The following is a 16,075-nucleotide window of genomic DNA, read 5'->3' as shown; positions in this document are numbered from 1 at the left end:
TAGATAGTATCCAAAAGGTTGAGCATATTGGGACTAATGTTGAGTTGTGTCTATTTCATGCAATGAGTATTGTAAGTAAGCTGGATGAGCTTAGAGTGTGGATCAGCACATGGAAATATGATATCATAGCCATTAGTGAGACCTGATTACAAAAGGGACAGGGCTGGTAGTACAATGCTCTGGAGTTCCATTGTTTTATACACAATGGAGGGGAAGTATTAAAGAGGGAAGGCGGGCATTACTTGTCACAGCAGGTTTCAGACTGGAGAACTGTGGAACAAGAAAGGGATGATGACATTACTGGAATCATATTATGGACTATCCCAATAGTCATGCAGATTAAGGGGAGCAAATCTGAGAGAGATAGCAGATAGTTGCAAGAAAAAGAAGGTTGTGATAGTAGGTGATTTTAATTTTCCACATATTGACTGGGACTCCCATACTTAAAGGATCGGGTGGGAGTTTGTCAAATGTATTCAAAAAAGCTTCTTTAATTAATATAAACAGGTCCCAACTAGAGAGAGTACAATGGTGGAACTTTTATTAGAGACCAAGACAGGACAGGTGACAATAGTGTGTATAGGGCAATATTTTGGACCGAGTGATCATAATTCTATTTGTTTCAAGATAATTATGGACAAGGTTAGGACTGGTGCTCAGATTCAGATTCTAAATTGGAAAAAGGCCAGTTTAAGCCTGGCAACCAGGATCTGACACATATGAATTGGGACAGGTTGTTCCATGCATAGGGATACTTGTTAAGTGGAAGACCTTCAAAAGTGAAATATGAAGAGTAGAGTTTGTTATGTTCCTTTTAGAACAAAAGGCAAGAATAACAGGTTTAGGGAACATTGGTTTATGAGGGGTACTGAGGCTCTAGTTAAGAAGGAGGCGCATAGCAGGTATAGGCAGCAAGGAACAAATGAGGTGCTTGAGGAATATAAGAAATGCGAGAAAACACTTAGGAAGGAAATTAGAAGGGCTAAAAGAAGACATAAGGTTGCTCTGGTAGACAAAGTGAAGGAGAATCCCAAGGGCTTCTTTAAGAGTAGAAGGATAGCAAGAGATAAAATTGATCCACTTGAAGATCAGCGTGGTCTTCAATGCATGAGACTGAAAGAGATGGGAAAACCTTAAATGGATTTTTTGCAACTGTATTTTCTCCGGAGATGGACACAGAGTTTATAAAACAATAGTGAGATCATGGACCATATCTAGATTACAGAAAATAAGATACTTGCTGTCTTGAGGCAAATTAAAGTAGATAAGTCCCCAGGGCCTAACAAGGTGCCCCACAGAGCTTGTGAGAGGCTAGGGAAAAAATTGAAGTGGTTCTGGCAGAGGTATTTAAAATGCCCTTAACCATCGGTGAGATGTTGGAGGCTGAAGAATAGCTGAATTGTTCCATTATTCAAGAAAAGATTTAAGAATAAGCCAGGAAATTATAGGCTGCAGAGCCTGATGTCAAGCAGTAGGCAAATTATCCTAAAAAACAGGATATATTTGGATAGACATGGCCTGATTAGGGATAGTCAACATGGCTTTATGCACAGTAAATCATGCCTAATAAATCGTATTGAGTTTTTCAAGGAGATTACCGGGAAAATTGATGAAGGAAAGGCAGCAGACGGTGGCTACATGGACTTTATCAAGACCTTTGACAAAGTCCCACATGGAAGTCCGGTCCAGAAGGTTCAGTTGGTTGGCATTCAGGACGAAGTAGTTAACAGGATTCAGCATTGGCTAAGCGGGAGAAGCCCTCTCTAGCTGGAGGACTATGACTAATGATGTGCTGCAGAGAACGGTGCTGATTCTATCACTTTTTGTAATTTATATTAATGATTTGGATGATAATGTGGTAAACTGGATAAGCAAATTTGCAGATAACACTAAGATTGGGGCCTTAGTAGACTTGAGGAAGGCGACCAAAGTATGCAGTAGTATCTGGACCAGCTTGAAAAATGGGCTGACAAATGGTAAAAGGAATTTATTGCAGACAAGTGTGAGGTGTTGCACTTTGGGACAATAAACCAAGGTAGGACATACACAGTGAATGGTAGGGTACTGAGGAGTGCAGTAGAACAAAGGGATCTGGGAATACCCTGATCTATGATTTCTTGTAAGTGGTGGCACAGGTAGATAATGCCGTAAAGAGAGCTTCTGGCACATTGGCCTTCATAAATCAGAGTACTGAGTACAGGAGTTGTGATGTTATGTTGAAGTTGGACAAGATATTGGTAAGGCCAAATTTGAACTATTGTGTGCAGTTCTTGTTGCCTAACTACAGGAAAGGTATCAATAAGATTCAAAAAATATGAAGAAAATTTACAAGGATGTTGCCAGGATTTGAGGACCTGAGTTAGGAAAGTTTGAATAGGTTAGGACTTTATTGCCTGAAGCAGAGGAGAATAAGGAAAATTTTGTCAGAGGTATACAAGATTATGAGGGGGTATATAGGGTAAATTCAAGTAAGCTTTTTCTACTGAGGTTGAGTGAAATGAGAACTAGAGCTTATAGGTTAAACATGAAATGTGGTATATTTAATGGGAACCTGAAGGGGAACTGCTTCGCTAAGAGGATGGTATGAGTGTGGAATGAGCTGTCAGTAGAAGTGGTGAATGTAGGTTAATGGGATTAGGTAGAATAACAGTTCAGTACAGACTAGATGGGCTGAAGGGCCTGTTGCTGTGCTGAAATGACATATGACTCAATGATTTTTACAACAATTCTGCAATGAACTGATATTAAATTTAAACAGGATATATTCATTCCAAAATCTAATCATCCTCCGGAAGATTACTGTTCCAAATTTTACTGTTTGTTAAATGGCATATTCTGGACTAATTTTTATTGTAATTTTTCATCTTGACTAGAACATTTATTGGAGATGAAATCACCTTGACATGTTTTAATCTTTATCAGTGACTTTAAAGGATAGTTCAAATTTCTAGGTGTAAATGTCATAAATGGGTTAACTTGGTCCAACTACATAGGCCCTATGGCCAAGAAAGCACACTAGTGCTTCTCCTTCCTCAGAAGGCTAAGGAAATTTGGTATGTCACAATGATCCTCACCAATTTTTATACATGCACTATAGACAGCATCCTATCTGGATTCATTAGGGGCTTGACAAGGTAACTGCTTTGCTCAAGACTGCAAGAAATTTCAGAGTTGTGAACACAACCCAGTCTATCACAAAAAAAGACTCCTTTCTACTGATCCTGTCTACACACCCACTATCTCGGAAAAGCTGCCAACATAATTATAGACCCCTCCACCCTAGTTAATCAATTCCTCCCCTTTCATTTGGGCAGAAGATACAAAAGCTTGAGGATACAAATCACCAGGCTCAAGGTCAGCTTCTATGCTGCTGTCATCAGATTCTTAATGGATACATACACAACGCTGGAAGAACTCAGCAGGTCAGGCAGCATCTGTGAGAAAAGAGTAGCCAACGTTTTGGGCTGAGACCCTTCATCAGGTTTGAGGGGGAAGAGAGGGCTGAAGCCCAGTAATAGAGATAGGGAAGGGGGTAGGGCCTAGAGGCACCAGGTGGAAAACCAATCAGAGGAAAGATAAAGGGGGGAGGGGATAAGCATGAAAGAACTGTAGAGATAAAGAAGCAGGAAGTTGAAAGGGGAGATAGACAGAGAGGGACCTGGGATAGAGAGAGGGGGAGGGAATTACCGGAAATTGGAGAATTCAGTGTTCATACCACCAGGCTGGAGGCTACCCAGATGGTACATGAGGTGTTGCTCCTCCAACCTGAGTTTGGCCTCATTATGACAGTAGAGGAGGCCATGTATGGACATATCTTGATGAGAATGAGAGGCAGAGTTGAAGTGGGTGACAACCGAGAAGTCTTGTCTATTGTGACGGACGGAGTGTAGGTGCTCGATGAAGCGGTCCCCCAATCTGTGTCGGGTCTTGCCAATGTAGAGGAGGCCGCACCGGGAGCACCAGATGCAATAGACGACTCCAGCAGACTCGCAGGTGAAGTGTTGCCTCACCTGGAAGGACTGTCTGGGGCCCGCAATGGTGGTAAGGGGGGAGGTGTGGGGACAGGTGTAGCATTTGCGCTTGCAGGGATAAGTGCCAGGTGGGAGTTCTTAATGGACCTCTTGTATGATAAAGATGAATTCTTGATCTCTCAGTCTACCTCATCATGGCCCTTGCAGCTTATTTATCTATGCATTTTTGCCGCAACTTTAACATTCTGTTAATAATTTTCCATTTGCATTACCTGGACGTACTTATGTTTAGAGCAATCTGTCTGGACGGCATGCAAAACAAAGGTTTTCACTGTGTCTCAGAACATGTGGCAATAATAAACCAATTACTGAATAGTGATTGTACAAATAACTGTTATAATGATTATGTATAAAACAGAAGTCTTAATTTTAAACTCATTGTCACTGGGAGGTCATGAACAAAGCTTAACTAATTATTGTTAAGACAAGATTACTCATGCTGACTTTGTAATAGCAAAGGCAAAGAGAATGCAGGTGCCAGAATCTGAAGCTAAAGAAACAAACTGCTGGAGGAACACAACAGGCCAGGCAGCATCTGTTAAGGGAAGTGACAATTCAGTCCAGATGAAGTTTTTTGACCTGAAATGTTTACTTGCATGTCCCTCTATAGATGCTGCCTGATCTGTGGTTTTCCTCCAGCAGCTTGCTTTTAGCTCCAGTGTGCACAAAAACTGGCTTGGGAGATTTAAAAAGGCAGAACTATCCAAAACAAATTATCCAAGGCAAAGAGGGACTCGTGGTTGAAAATAAACTTATTGTATCATATATGCCTCAATCACTAAATAGCAGCATTTACAAGACATTTGGATGAGTACATGGGTGGGTAAGTTTCAGAGAGATATGAACCAAATGTAGGCAAATAGCATTAGCTTACGTAAGAACCTCGATTGGGTTGGACAAGTTGGGCCAAAGGGCCTGCTTCTGTGCTGTATTATTCTATGAAATTTCTTTACTCTATACACCCAGTACAAAAGTTTCCACCATGCCACATTAATAACCCTGCATTTTGTGTTTTGTTTTTATCACAAATTAACACAAATTGAAATGTATATTTAGTGACATCTCGATAACCATCATATGAATATAAATATTATTGCTTTAATTAGAATTGTAAAACCTGCTGCTGTTACACTAAAGACCGAACAATTTGTTCAGTATATTGTAAAACTTTGTCTGGAATTAAATAGCTCACTTTCCATCCACATTATAAACTACAATGCAATTGAATGGTGCACTGCATTTCTGTTACCTTATTGGTGAGTAACTGACAAACTTGGGGTACATAATCAATGAGACAGCCTCCACTGGGGAACGGTGGGATGTGAAGTGCAGATGTCCCACCAAGTGCACTGTAAATGAATGAAAAGAAAAAATATTCAGAATAGAATAATCAAAAAGGACACAACACAAACCAACTTAATAAAATATCATAAACCAACTCTGAATTATTGAGTTTTCACTACCAAAACAAAATAGAAAATTGCCCATTGAGTAACTCAGCACATAGGATTCATAACAATTAAAGATTCTATCAATTGGACAAATGTAGTTGAAAACTTTTCCACAATGTATTTTTATTGTTTGTCTGCATAGGACACAAGATACTTAGGTCACCAATACAAAGTATCTAAATACATTTCAAATTTGCACGTTCTTGTTGTCTAAAAACAGGATTCCAACCTTTGCCATTTATTTCCTCAACAGAAATAATGACCCAAATCTTACACAAGACTGGCAGTTTTGTGCAATACTGTTAGCACTTCTCTGCATATCTGTGTTCAAGTGTATGCGAATGGGCAACTTCCAAACTTGCACACAGTGGGTTACTACTGTGAGTTACCACCACAGTTACTACTATGTTCCTAGGCTGGAATTCATTGGAGGAGCAGAGAATTCTGTACATTGTCATTTTCCCCCCTAAATTTATTAAATCTAGGGTTTAGTAACATTTCAAAGGTTAACAGCTATAGACGGGAGATGTTAAGAGTTGATTTACAAAATTTTACTTTAATGTTGCTTTTCCTGTTTAATCTTTTAATATTTTAAGTCATTCTATAATATAATTTGCTTAATTTATTTCATTTTTCCAAATCCCATCAAAGACATTGATAGTCATGCTGCATGAAAGCTTTGACAGCTGTTTTAATTAGGCTTAACAGGGTCTCTAAGCATCATGGTGGTTGTTATACGGTCAAGATTGAGAAGTGCATTTAAAAGCATATAAAAGCATTTATTTGATTAGTCATTGGGCACACAAACTTACACATTTTAATTTTGTGCACATTGGAGAGTGAATAATATATTTGCCTATTAATAAATTAGAAGCAAACTGAGAGGGAAATTCCAAATATTTTCAAGAAAACACTCAAAAAATATCAACGAACAATTGTAAGCCCAAAATATACTACACAATAAGATCAAAATGAGAACTGAACTAAATGAGGAAAATTCATTCTCCTCCCTAGGACTTAAAGTGACAACAGAGAGCTCCAAATGAAGTTGAGCAGGTGAATTCAACAAATCCTACTCAACTGTGTTACCATTCATAACTAAAATTAAGCCGTAATAAAACCTAAAAATGTCAATCAGGTATAAAAATTTAATGCCAGCTTTGAAACTCCTGTGTCATGTTAATCAATGCCACTGCTTCTTTTTGTTACCCTATTCACTACTTTTTCAATTTATTCCTTTGTTGGCAAAATTAACAGTAAGGTTAAGGGTTTCTTTGTTCTCTTTATCTCTCCTACTTCTCTGAAACTTCAAACATGTTTGATTTCTAACTTGTCCAAGGTTATTAAGTTGAAATGTCAGTTCGTTTCTCTTTTCTCAAATACTGCCTGATCTATTTCCAGCATTTTATATTTTATTAACAAATAAGTTAGTAATCTTTAGCATTCAAGTTCCTTGAAATCAGTATAAAAACCAATAAACCCTTCACTATGCCTTGTTAAAATGTTCCTTAAAATCGTGTCTTGGTAGACATTTCTATAACACTATAGAAAAATATGGTTCACACATGAGCAAACTAAAATGAACTGTATTGTAGCTGCAAAAGAACATATTTCATGACATATGCCAGTGATATCAAATCTGATTTTGATTCTTTTTCAATGAACTGTGCCTCTGTTTTTCTCAGCTACCTCTGTTCCATAATACTTGTCACCCCTTTGCCATTCACTGTGTAGGTCCTATCCAGAATGAATGGCCAAAATATCCTCAAACTTATCTAATTTGAAAACCGTTTGCCATTCCTCAGTCTATTTACATAACTCATCAAGATATCTTTGTAATTGTTACGTGCTTCACAATCAACAGACATCTTAATTTAGGATCATCAACAACCCTTCTCATACAATGTACATTCACATCCAAATCAGTTACATGAATAATGAATAACAGAGGTCTCAGCACTGACCCCGGGGGGGGGGGGGGGGGGGAACTTCATGAGTCACAAGTTTCTCTTCGGAGAATTGACCTTCAGCCATCACACACACCTTGCTTCCTATCATTCAGTCAATTCCGAATGTAGCTCACTAACTCCCTATAAACCCCTTTTCCTATACATTAGCCTGCGCTTTCTGTTCAAAAGATACATTTACTAACTGACACACATCCTCTTCACCAGATTGCCCTTCTTATCTTGACAAGCATTTCATGCTGAAGATGTAACACAGACAAATGCACACTATCATCTCTCACAAACAGCTTTAATGAACCTGGCTGCAGGAATAAGTGTTGGCTTTAACGTCCAACAATTTTTGAATAATACAATGGGACATTATGGCATTGTAGCACTCCCTCCAATTTTTAATGGCGTGTCAGCCTCAAGTATGCACTCAACTCTTTGGAATGGACTTTGGATTAGCAAGTTCCTGGGACAAAAGCATTGCAATTAAGCCAAAACTAATATACTCCACTGCTTAACAAACACATCCACCCAAACGGTAAACATAACTGGTTTATCAATTTGGGTGCAATGCTTTTAATCTGATTGCACAGATATGCTAAGAGTCAAAGTCTTACTTGAAACTATTTTCCAAATAATAAATAACAGAGGTCTTAGATAACTAAAAAACCCATTAAATTAATATCAACAAAATGGGGAAGGTTGGTTTACAAAGCCCAGTTCAAACTGGCCCTAAACTGGAGCAGGGCCAATTTTGAGTACATTAGACACGGATCTAGCAGGGATCAACTGGGCAACTCTATTTAAATGAAAAGTAACAGATGACAAGTAGAAGGCTATTAAAAAGGTCATATCAAGAGTCCACGGGCAGCATGTTCCTTTTAGGGTGAAGTGTAGATAAATGGAATTCAGTGTACCTTGCCTGACGAGATATCGAGGAAGAGATCTGGTCAGGAAGAAGGAGGAAATGTACATTGATTTTAGGCACCTGGGTACAAATTAATCTCTCAATGAATTTAAAAAGTTTAAGAACAGATTTAAGACGGAAATCAGGAGGACAAAATGAAGGTTTAGATGGATTTGGCAGGCAGGGTTAAAGATAACTCCAAGAGGCTCTTCAGTTATATTGAGAGTAAGAGGGTGACGGGAGGAGAGTCTAAGTCCTCTTAAAGACCATCAGAGCCACCTCTGAGATGGCTGAAATTTTCAATGTCTATTTCTCTTGTGTTTACTAAGGATAACATAATGGATGCCAAATAAATGAAGATAATAAGCAGTGAGGTCTTAGAACAGATGCATATATAAATATATGAGAAAGGAGGTATTTGTAGCCTTGTATCCTTAAGGTGGAGAAATTCCCAGGGCCTAACAAAATACACCCCTAGATCTTATGGGAGGCCAGTAAAGAAACTACATTAGTCCTTGGAGAGATACTTGTTTCATCATTTGCCACTGGTGAGGTTCCAGAAGATTGGAGGATGGCTAATGCTCCATTGATCAAGAAGGGTAGCAAGGACAGGTCAAAGAACATCAGGTTGGTAAGCCTAAATTCAGTTGTCTGAAAGTTACTGGAAGAATTTCAGTAACAAGATCTACCATCACTTGAATAGTTCTGCCTACTCAGGAATAGTCAGCAATAGTTTTGTACATGGAGATCACGTCTTGACAAATCTGCTGGAGTTTTTGGAAGAGGTAACTAAGAGGATAGATGAAGATAAAGTAATAGATGTTACCTATAAGGACCTGAGTAAAGCCTTTGATAAGGTCCTGCCTGATAGGCTGATCTGGAAATTTGGTCACATGGAATTTAGGGGGAGCTAGTGAGTGAGTTCAGAAATGGCTTGATGATAGAAAGAAGAGGGTAATAGTTGAAAATCGATTCTCTGACTGGATATCAGTAACAAGTGGCGGGACCTGGGGCATCAGTGTTGGGACTTTCATTATTAATTATTTATTGAAATAATTTGGGTGTGAATGTACATGGAACAATTAGCAAGCTTGCTAATGATACTAAATTCTGGGGCTTGTTGATAGTGAAGCACATTATAATGAATTACAAAGAAATTTTAAGTCAGTTAGGGTGATGGGTTAAAGAATGACAAATGGGTTTGAATGTCAATAAATGTATGGGGGCTTGTTGATAGTGAAGCACATTATAATGAATTACAAAGAGATTTAAAGTCAGTTAGGGTGATGGGTTAAAGAATGACAAATGGGTTTGAATGGCACATTACTGACAAGGGGAACAAATTGACTTGGGATTGCATGTGCACAGTTTGCTGAATACAACCACATAAGTAGGCAGGATGGTGAGATCATTTTGCACGCTGAACGTCATCAGTCAGGGCATCAAGTTTAGGAATAGGAACATTATATTGCAGCTTTATAAGTCACCCGTGAGTCTGCACTTGGAATATTGTGTACAGTTATGCGCACCCTGTTTTAGAAAAGGCATTTACAAGTGGAGTGGATACAGAAGAGATTTATGAGGATGCTGCCTGGACTCGAGAGTCTGAGTTAGATGGACAAGTAGGCCATGCTGTATCTTTATTCGCTGGAGTGTAGGAGAATAAGAGGTGACCTTATAGAAGTTTATAAAATCATGAGGGGTTTGGATAAAAGAGAGGAAAGATTTAAAAGAGATTTAATACTTCTTCACACAGAGTGTAGTAAGTATCTGAAGCAGGTTACAATGAAATCTTAGGTCTGTTAGATACTACCAAGGCAGTGCCAGCTTACAGAGTTCAATTCTAATAACATCTATAAGGAGTCTCCAATGGAATGTCTGAGTTTTCTCCAGGTGCTTCTGTTTTCTTTCATAGTAGAATAGGTTAATTGGTCATTGTAAACAATTCCAAGATTAGGCTGGGCTTATTTGGTAAGTGCTGGGCAGTGCGGCTCAAAGGGTTGGAAAGGCCTATTTCGTGCTGTAATTTAATAAATAAATTAAAATGGCTTGCCGGAGAAAGTGTTTGAGGCGGTACAATTGCAGTATTTAAGAAGCATTTGAATAGATATATGGAGCTGAAGAGGTTGGAGGGATAAGGGCCAAATCTTGGCAGTTGGGACTAGCAGGAAGGATAACATGCTTGGTATGGACCAGTTGAGCCAAGGGGCCTGTTTCCATGACGTATTACTCTACAACTCTATGACTCTAAATATCTCACATTAAATGATCAAGTTTATGCGTGGGTAACATGGACAATGCAGAAAACTTGGTATGAGTCTAGAAGAATAGAATAGAAGAGATGTTTCCTGGATGGTTTAAGTGTTAAAAAAGTACCAACGTTGCTAACATGAAGTATTGAGTTGTAACATCATGTTTAACAAACTCATGTGCAATGGTGTAAATGTGAACAGTGGAAATAGTTATCAGGAAGATTATAAAGAGTCTAACTATCATTCAAACAAACTGTTTTGAACAATTATAAATGAAGCCATTTCAAGGAATAATCAGCTTTCAGCGCTCATTGCTGAATGTCTAAAAAGGGATTATACATTACATTAGGAGACCTTCGCCAAATCTTTGCAAATATTCGGTAAATATAGGACGGGATATACCCCAGGTTACTACAGGAACAAGGGAAGTTTGTGATGATCTTTGCAAACTCAGTGGCCATATGAGTTTGGTAGAATGGACTTGATGGGCTGAATAGCCTAATTCTGCTCCTCTGTCTTATGGTTTAGGCGTAGTACTAAAATATCGGAGGATGGCAAATGTTATTCCTTTGTTCAAGTAAGGTAATAGGGATAATTCTGGGAATTTTTGACTAGTGAGCCTTACATCAATGGTGGGCCAACTATTGGAGAGGATTTTAGAGACAGGATTTCTAAGCATCTGAACAAGCATAGTCTTATCAGGAATATTCAACATGGCTTTGTGAGGGCAGGTCATGAATCAGGAGCTTGAATGACTTTTTTGAGTAAGTGACAAAAGAAACTGATAAAGGTAGAGTGATATATGTGGTAATCTGAATTTCTGCTGAAAGAAGCTGTCCTGGAGCCTGTTTGCCCTGGCTTTTATGCTGCAGTACTGTTTCCCAGAAGGTAGCAGCTGGAATAGATTGTAGTTAGGGTGACTCAGGTCCCCAATGATCCACTGGGCCCTTTTTACACTTTGAAAATCTCCTGAATAGTGGGAAGTTCACATCTACAGATGCATTGGGCTGGCCACATCACTCGCTGCAGACTCCTGCAGTTGAGGGAGGTACAGTTCCCATACCAGGCAGTGATGCAGCCAGTCAGGACCATGTGAGATCCTCGGTGATATGTATGCTAAGGAACTTAAAGTTGTTCACCTTCTCAACCCCAGATCCATTGATGTCAATAGGGGTTACTCTGTCGCCATTCCTCCTGCAGTCCACAAACAGCTCCTTTGTTTTGCCAACTTTGAGGGAAAGTTAGGGTGATTTCTTCTCTGTAGGCTGCCTCATTATTATTTGAGATAAGGCCAATCAATGTACTGTTGTCAGCAAATTTAATTAGCAGATTGGAGCTGTGGGTGGCGACACAGTCATGGGTATACAGTAAATAAAGGTGGGGGCTTAGGACACAGCCCTGAGGGGCACCTGTGTTGAGGGTCAGAGGAATAGAGGTAAGGGAGCCCACTCTTACCATCTGCCAGAGATCCGAAAAAAGTCCAAGATCCAGCTACACAAGGCAGGGTGAAGGCCGAGGTCTCTGAGCTTTTTGTCGAGCCTGGAGGGAATTATAGTGTTGAATGCTGAGCTGTAGTCCAAGATCAGCATTCTCACACAAGCATCCTTCTTCTGCAGATGTGTAAGGACAGTGTGTAGAGCTGTGGCTATTGTGTCATCTGTTGATCGGTTGTGTCAGCAGGCAAATTGTAGGGGGTGGTAGCATGCTGCAGATATAGTCCTTGACCAGCCTCTCAAAACATTTGCTTTTTTTTGAGGTAAGTGCAACAGGACGACTATCATTCAGACATGTTACCTTGGTCTTTTTAGGTAGAGGAACAATAGTGGTTGTTTTGAAGCAGGAGGGCACTCTAGACTGGGAGAGGGAGAGATTAAAAATGTCTGTAAACACACCTTCCAGCTGTGCCACGCACATCCTGAGTACCTGCTCTGGGCTGCCGTCCACTGTCCACTTGTGACTGTCCACTTGTTGGAAATGCCTGCATACTTCAGCCTCAGAGATGTCTAAAGTGCAGGTAGCTTCAGCGGCTCTCCTCAGGGGCTCAGTGTTGGCGATATAGAACCAAGATTTAGCTTATCTGGGAGAGGCAACAATGTTGGCAGTACTATTGCAGTTAACTTTGAAGTCTGCAGTGGTATGCAGACCTTGCCATAAGCTGCATGTGCTGTTGGTGGAGAGTTGTTGCTGGATCTTGTCCCTGTATTGATGCTTTGTTGCCTTGATGCCTTTACGTAGATCGTAGCTGCATTTCTTGAGTTCCTGTTCGTTACCGGCAATGTAAGCTTTGCCTCGCGCAGTAAGTGCTGCTTGCATGAAACTGTTGATCCAGGGTTTCTGGTGCAGGCATTAGCAATTATCTTTAAAGAAACACTAGATTCTGGAATCGTTCCTGAAGACTAGAAAATCAGAAATGTCATTCACTTTTTAAGAAGTCAGGGAGGCAAATGACAGGAATTATAAGCCAGTTAGCCTAACTTCAGTGGTTGGAAAGACATTGGAGTCCATTATTAAGGACAAAGTTTCAGGGTAACTAGGAACACATGATAAAAAAGGCTAAACTCAGCATGTTTAAGGGGGAAATCTTGCCTGAAAAATCTGTTGTAATTCTTTGATGAAATAATGGACAAGATAAACAAAGGACAGTCAGTGGATATTGTTTACTTGGATTTTCAGAAGACCTTTGACGAGGTGCCACATGGCTGTTTAACAAGTTAAGTGCCCGTGGTATTACAGGAAAGATACTGGCATGGATAGAAGATTGGCTGACTGGCAGGAGGCAACAGTGGGAACAAAGAGGCTGGTTGGCTACTGGTGTTGCATAGGGGTTGGTGTTAGGACCACTTCCTTTCAGGTTATATATCAATGACCTGGATGAGGGAATTGATGGCCTTATGGCCAAGTTAGCGGATTATATGAAGATAGGTGGAGGGGTAATTAATACTGAGCCAGCGGGGAGTCTGCAGAAGGACTTAGACAGGTTAGAAAAATGGGGAAAGAAGTGGCAGATGGAACATAGTGTAGAGAAGAGTATGGTTGTGCACTTTGGCAGAAGGAATAAAGGCATGAACTGCACTCAGTGGCAACTTTATTAGGCACCTCATGTACCTAATAAAGTAGCCACTGAGTGTATATCTGTGGTCTTCTGCTGCTGTAGCCCGTGCACTTTAAAGCTTGATGTATTGTGTGTTCAGAGAACACATCACTTCTGCATACCACTGTTGTAATGTTGTGTTTATCAGAGGTACTCTCACCTTCCAGTCAGCTTGAACCAGTCTAGCCATTCTCCTCTGATGTCCCTCAATAACAACACATTTTTTGCCCACAGAATTACCATACACTGGATATTTTTTTACTTTTGCACATTCTCTGTAAACTCTAGATTCTGTTGTGTGTGAAAATCTCAGATCAGAAGTTTCTGAAGTATTCAAACCACCATATCTGGCACCAACAACCTTACATGATCAAAATCTCTTAGATAACATTTCTTCCCTGTTCTGATGTTTGGTCTGAACAACCAATGAACCTCTTGACCATGTCTGCATGCTTTTATGCATTGAGTTGCTGCCACATGATTGGCTGAACAGATGTCTGCATTAGTGAGAATACACTCAGAAGTGGTACACCTGTACAGGTGTACCTCAAAAAGCGGCACTGAGTGTATTCTCTAAATGGAGAGAAAATTCAGAAATCAGAGATGCAGTGGAACTTGGGAGTCCTCATGCAGGATTCCCTGAAGGAATACTTCCAGGTTCAGTCAGTGGTAAGACAGGCAAATGCAATGTTAACTCTCATTTGGAGAGGACTAGAATATAACAGCAAGGATGTAATACCGAGGTTTTATAAGGCATTGGTCAGAATGTACTTGGAATATTGTGAGCAATTTTGGGCTCCCTATCTCAGGAAGGATGTGCTGGCATTGGAGAGAGTCCAGAAGAGGTTCACGAGAATGATCCCAGGAAGGAAAAGGTTAAAATGTATGAGTAACATTCAGTGGCACTGGGACTGTATTCACTAGAGTTCAGAATGGGGGGGGGGGGGAGGGAATTTCATCTCATTGAAATCTATTAAATATTGAAAGGACTAGATAGAGTGGAAGTGGAGTGGATGTTCCCTGTAGTGGGGGAGTCTAGAACACCAGAAGGTAAAGCCTTAGAATACAAGTTCATCCCTTTAGAACAGAGATGAGGGTGGTAAATCTGTGAAATTCATTGCCACAGATGGTTGTGGAGGCCAAGTCTTTAGGTTTATTTAATATGGAGGTTGATAGGTTCTTGATTAGGAAGTGTGTCAAAGATTAAGGGGAGAGGGCAGGAGAATGTGTTTGAGAGGGTTAATAAATCAGCCATGATCAAATGGCAGAGCAGACTCAAAGTACTGAATGGCTTAATTCTGCTTCTATGTCTTATGGTTGGATAGATGTTCGAGAAGGTCAAAAAGTCGGCACAACATTGTGAGCCTAAATGCCTGTACTGTGCTGTAATATTCTATGTATTCATACTGGAAACTATCTGATGACTTCACCCAAAATATGTTACGTTGTATTATTCGAATTAAGAGACTCAACAGAGAAAAGGTAGAAATAGGTCAGGAACAATTTGGTAACTGACTCCTAAAATAGAGGAATAGCAGAAAGCTCTCCCAAGCAATGAGATTAATTATTAAAGAGTATCAACGTGAGGCAGGCTTCTTCACTGCCTCCTGTCCCTACCACTGTCCATCCCAGTTAATGTGCACAACCTCTCTCATCCTCTGGATCTAATGCATCAAAATCTGTATTGCTAAACCCAAGAATTCAAGGGTAATACCTCTCTCAGAATTCAAGCTCTCTCAAAACTGCCTGGTTCATTCGTATACTCTATACTTTCAGTGGAAGTTGGCTCCATAATGCCTCCATATTCATGGAATAAAACCATAATGTGGAAGACATTCAGCAGATCAGTTAGGTTCTGTGGAAAGAGAAACTACTGTGCTTTACAACAGGGATGTTTTGTTTGAAACACTGGCTCTTCCTCTTTCCACTGGAACTACCTGACTTGTTGAATGTTTCCAGTGTTTTCTGTTTTTATTTGATTTCCAGCAATTGCTGTTTTTAGTTTGACTTTCACCTACTGTTGCTTTCCAATCAAAGCTTGAGTTCAGAACCTTCATATATCTATTTCAAAACTCCAGGGAAGTTTGAAATAGGGAAAAATGCACTTTGCTCGGAAGTTTACAAGTTAAAATCATGCTATTTAACTAGACACAAAGAGAACTTGTTGTCCTTTCAACAAAAAAAATTCCATCATGGTTTTAATTATTTTGCAGTGTTATATAGTATCTGGGTATTTCAGTATGATTGCATTAAACCTCCATGTAAACATATCACTGTGGAAAATATTTTCTACATGACACAAAAGCAATGAAATGGAATTCAGTTCTTTGAAGAAGTGGAAGTGTTGTGAATGAAGGGAAACCAGTGGATGTATTATACTTAGATGCT

General features: G+C 39.7%; 1 protein-coding gene and 1 long non-coding RNA gene across 7 annotated transcripts in view; one reads left to right on the top strand and one right to left on the bottom strand.

Moving 5' to 3' along the window:
• babam2 (BRISC and BRCA1 A complex member 2) overlaps nt 1-16,075 on the bottom strand; it is a 178,571-nt gene that overhangs the window by 25,763 nt on the left and 136,733 nt on the right. For all 5 annotated transcript variants that reach the window (XM_059982816.1, XM_059982812.1, XM_059982815.1 and 2 more), the window contains exon 8: nt 5,281-5,380. In XM_059982816.1, the coding sequence (XP_059838799.1) occupies nt 5,281-5,380 (100 nt within the window). The remainder of the gene's footprint in view (nt 1-5,280; nt 5,381-16,075) is intronic.
• Nucleotides 1-16,075, top strand: part of LOC132401053 (uncharacterized) — a 55,098-nt gene that overhangs the window by 11,440 nt on the left and 27,583 nt on the right. The window lies entirely within an intron of this gene.

The sequence above is a fragment of the Hypanus sabinus genome, chromosome 10 (assembly GCF_030144855.1).
Source record: "Hypanus sabinus isolate sHypSab1 chromosome 10, sHypSab1.hap1, whole genome shotgun sequence".
Lineage (NCBI taxonomy): Eukaryota > Metazoa > Chordata > Chondrichthyes > Myliobatiformes > Dasyatidae > Hypanus > Hypanus sabinus.
The sequence above is the reverse complement of the archived record's forward strand: the minus strand, read 5'-3'. Positions and strand labels throughout refer to the sequence as shown.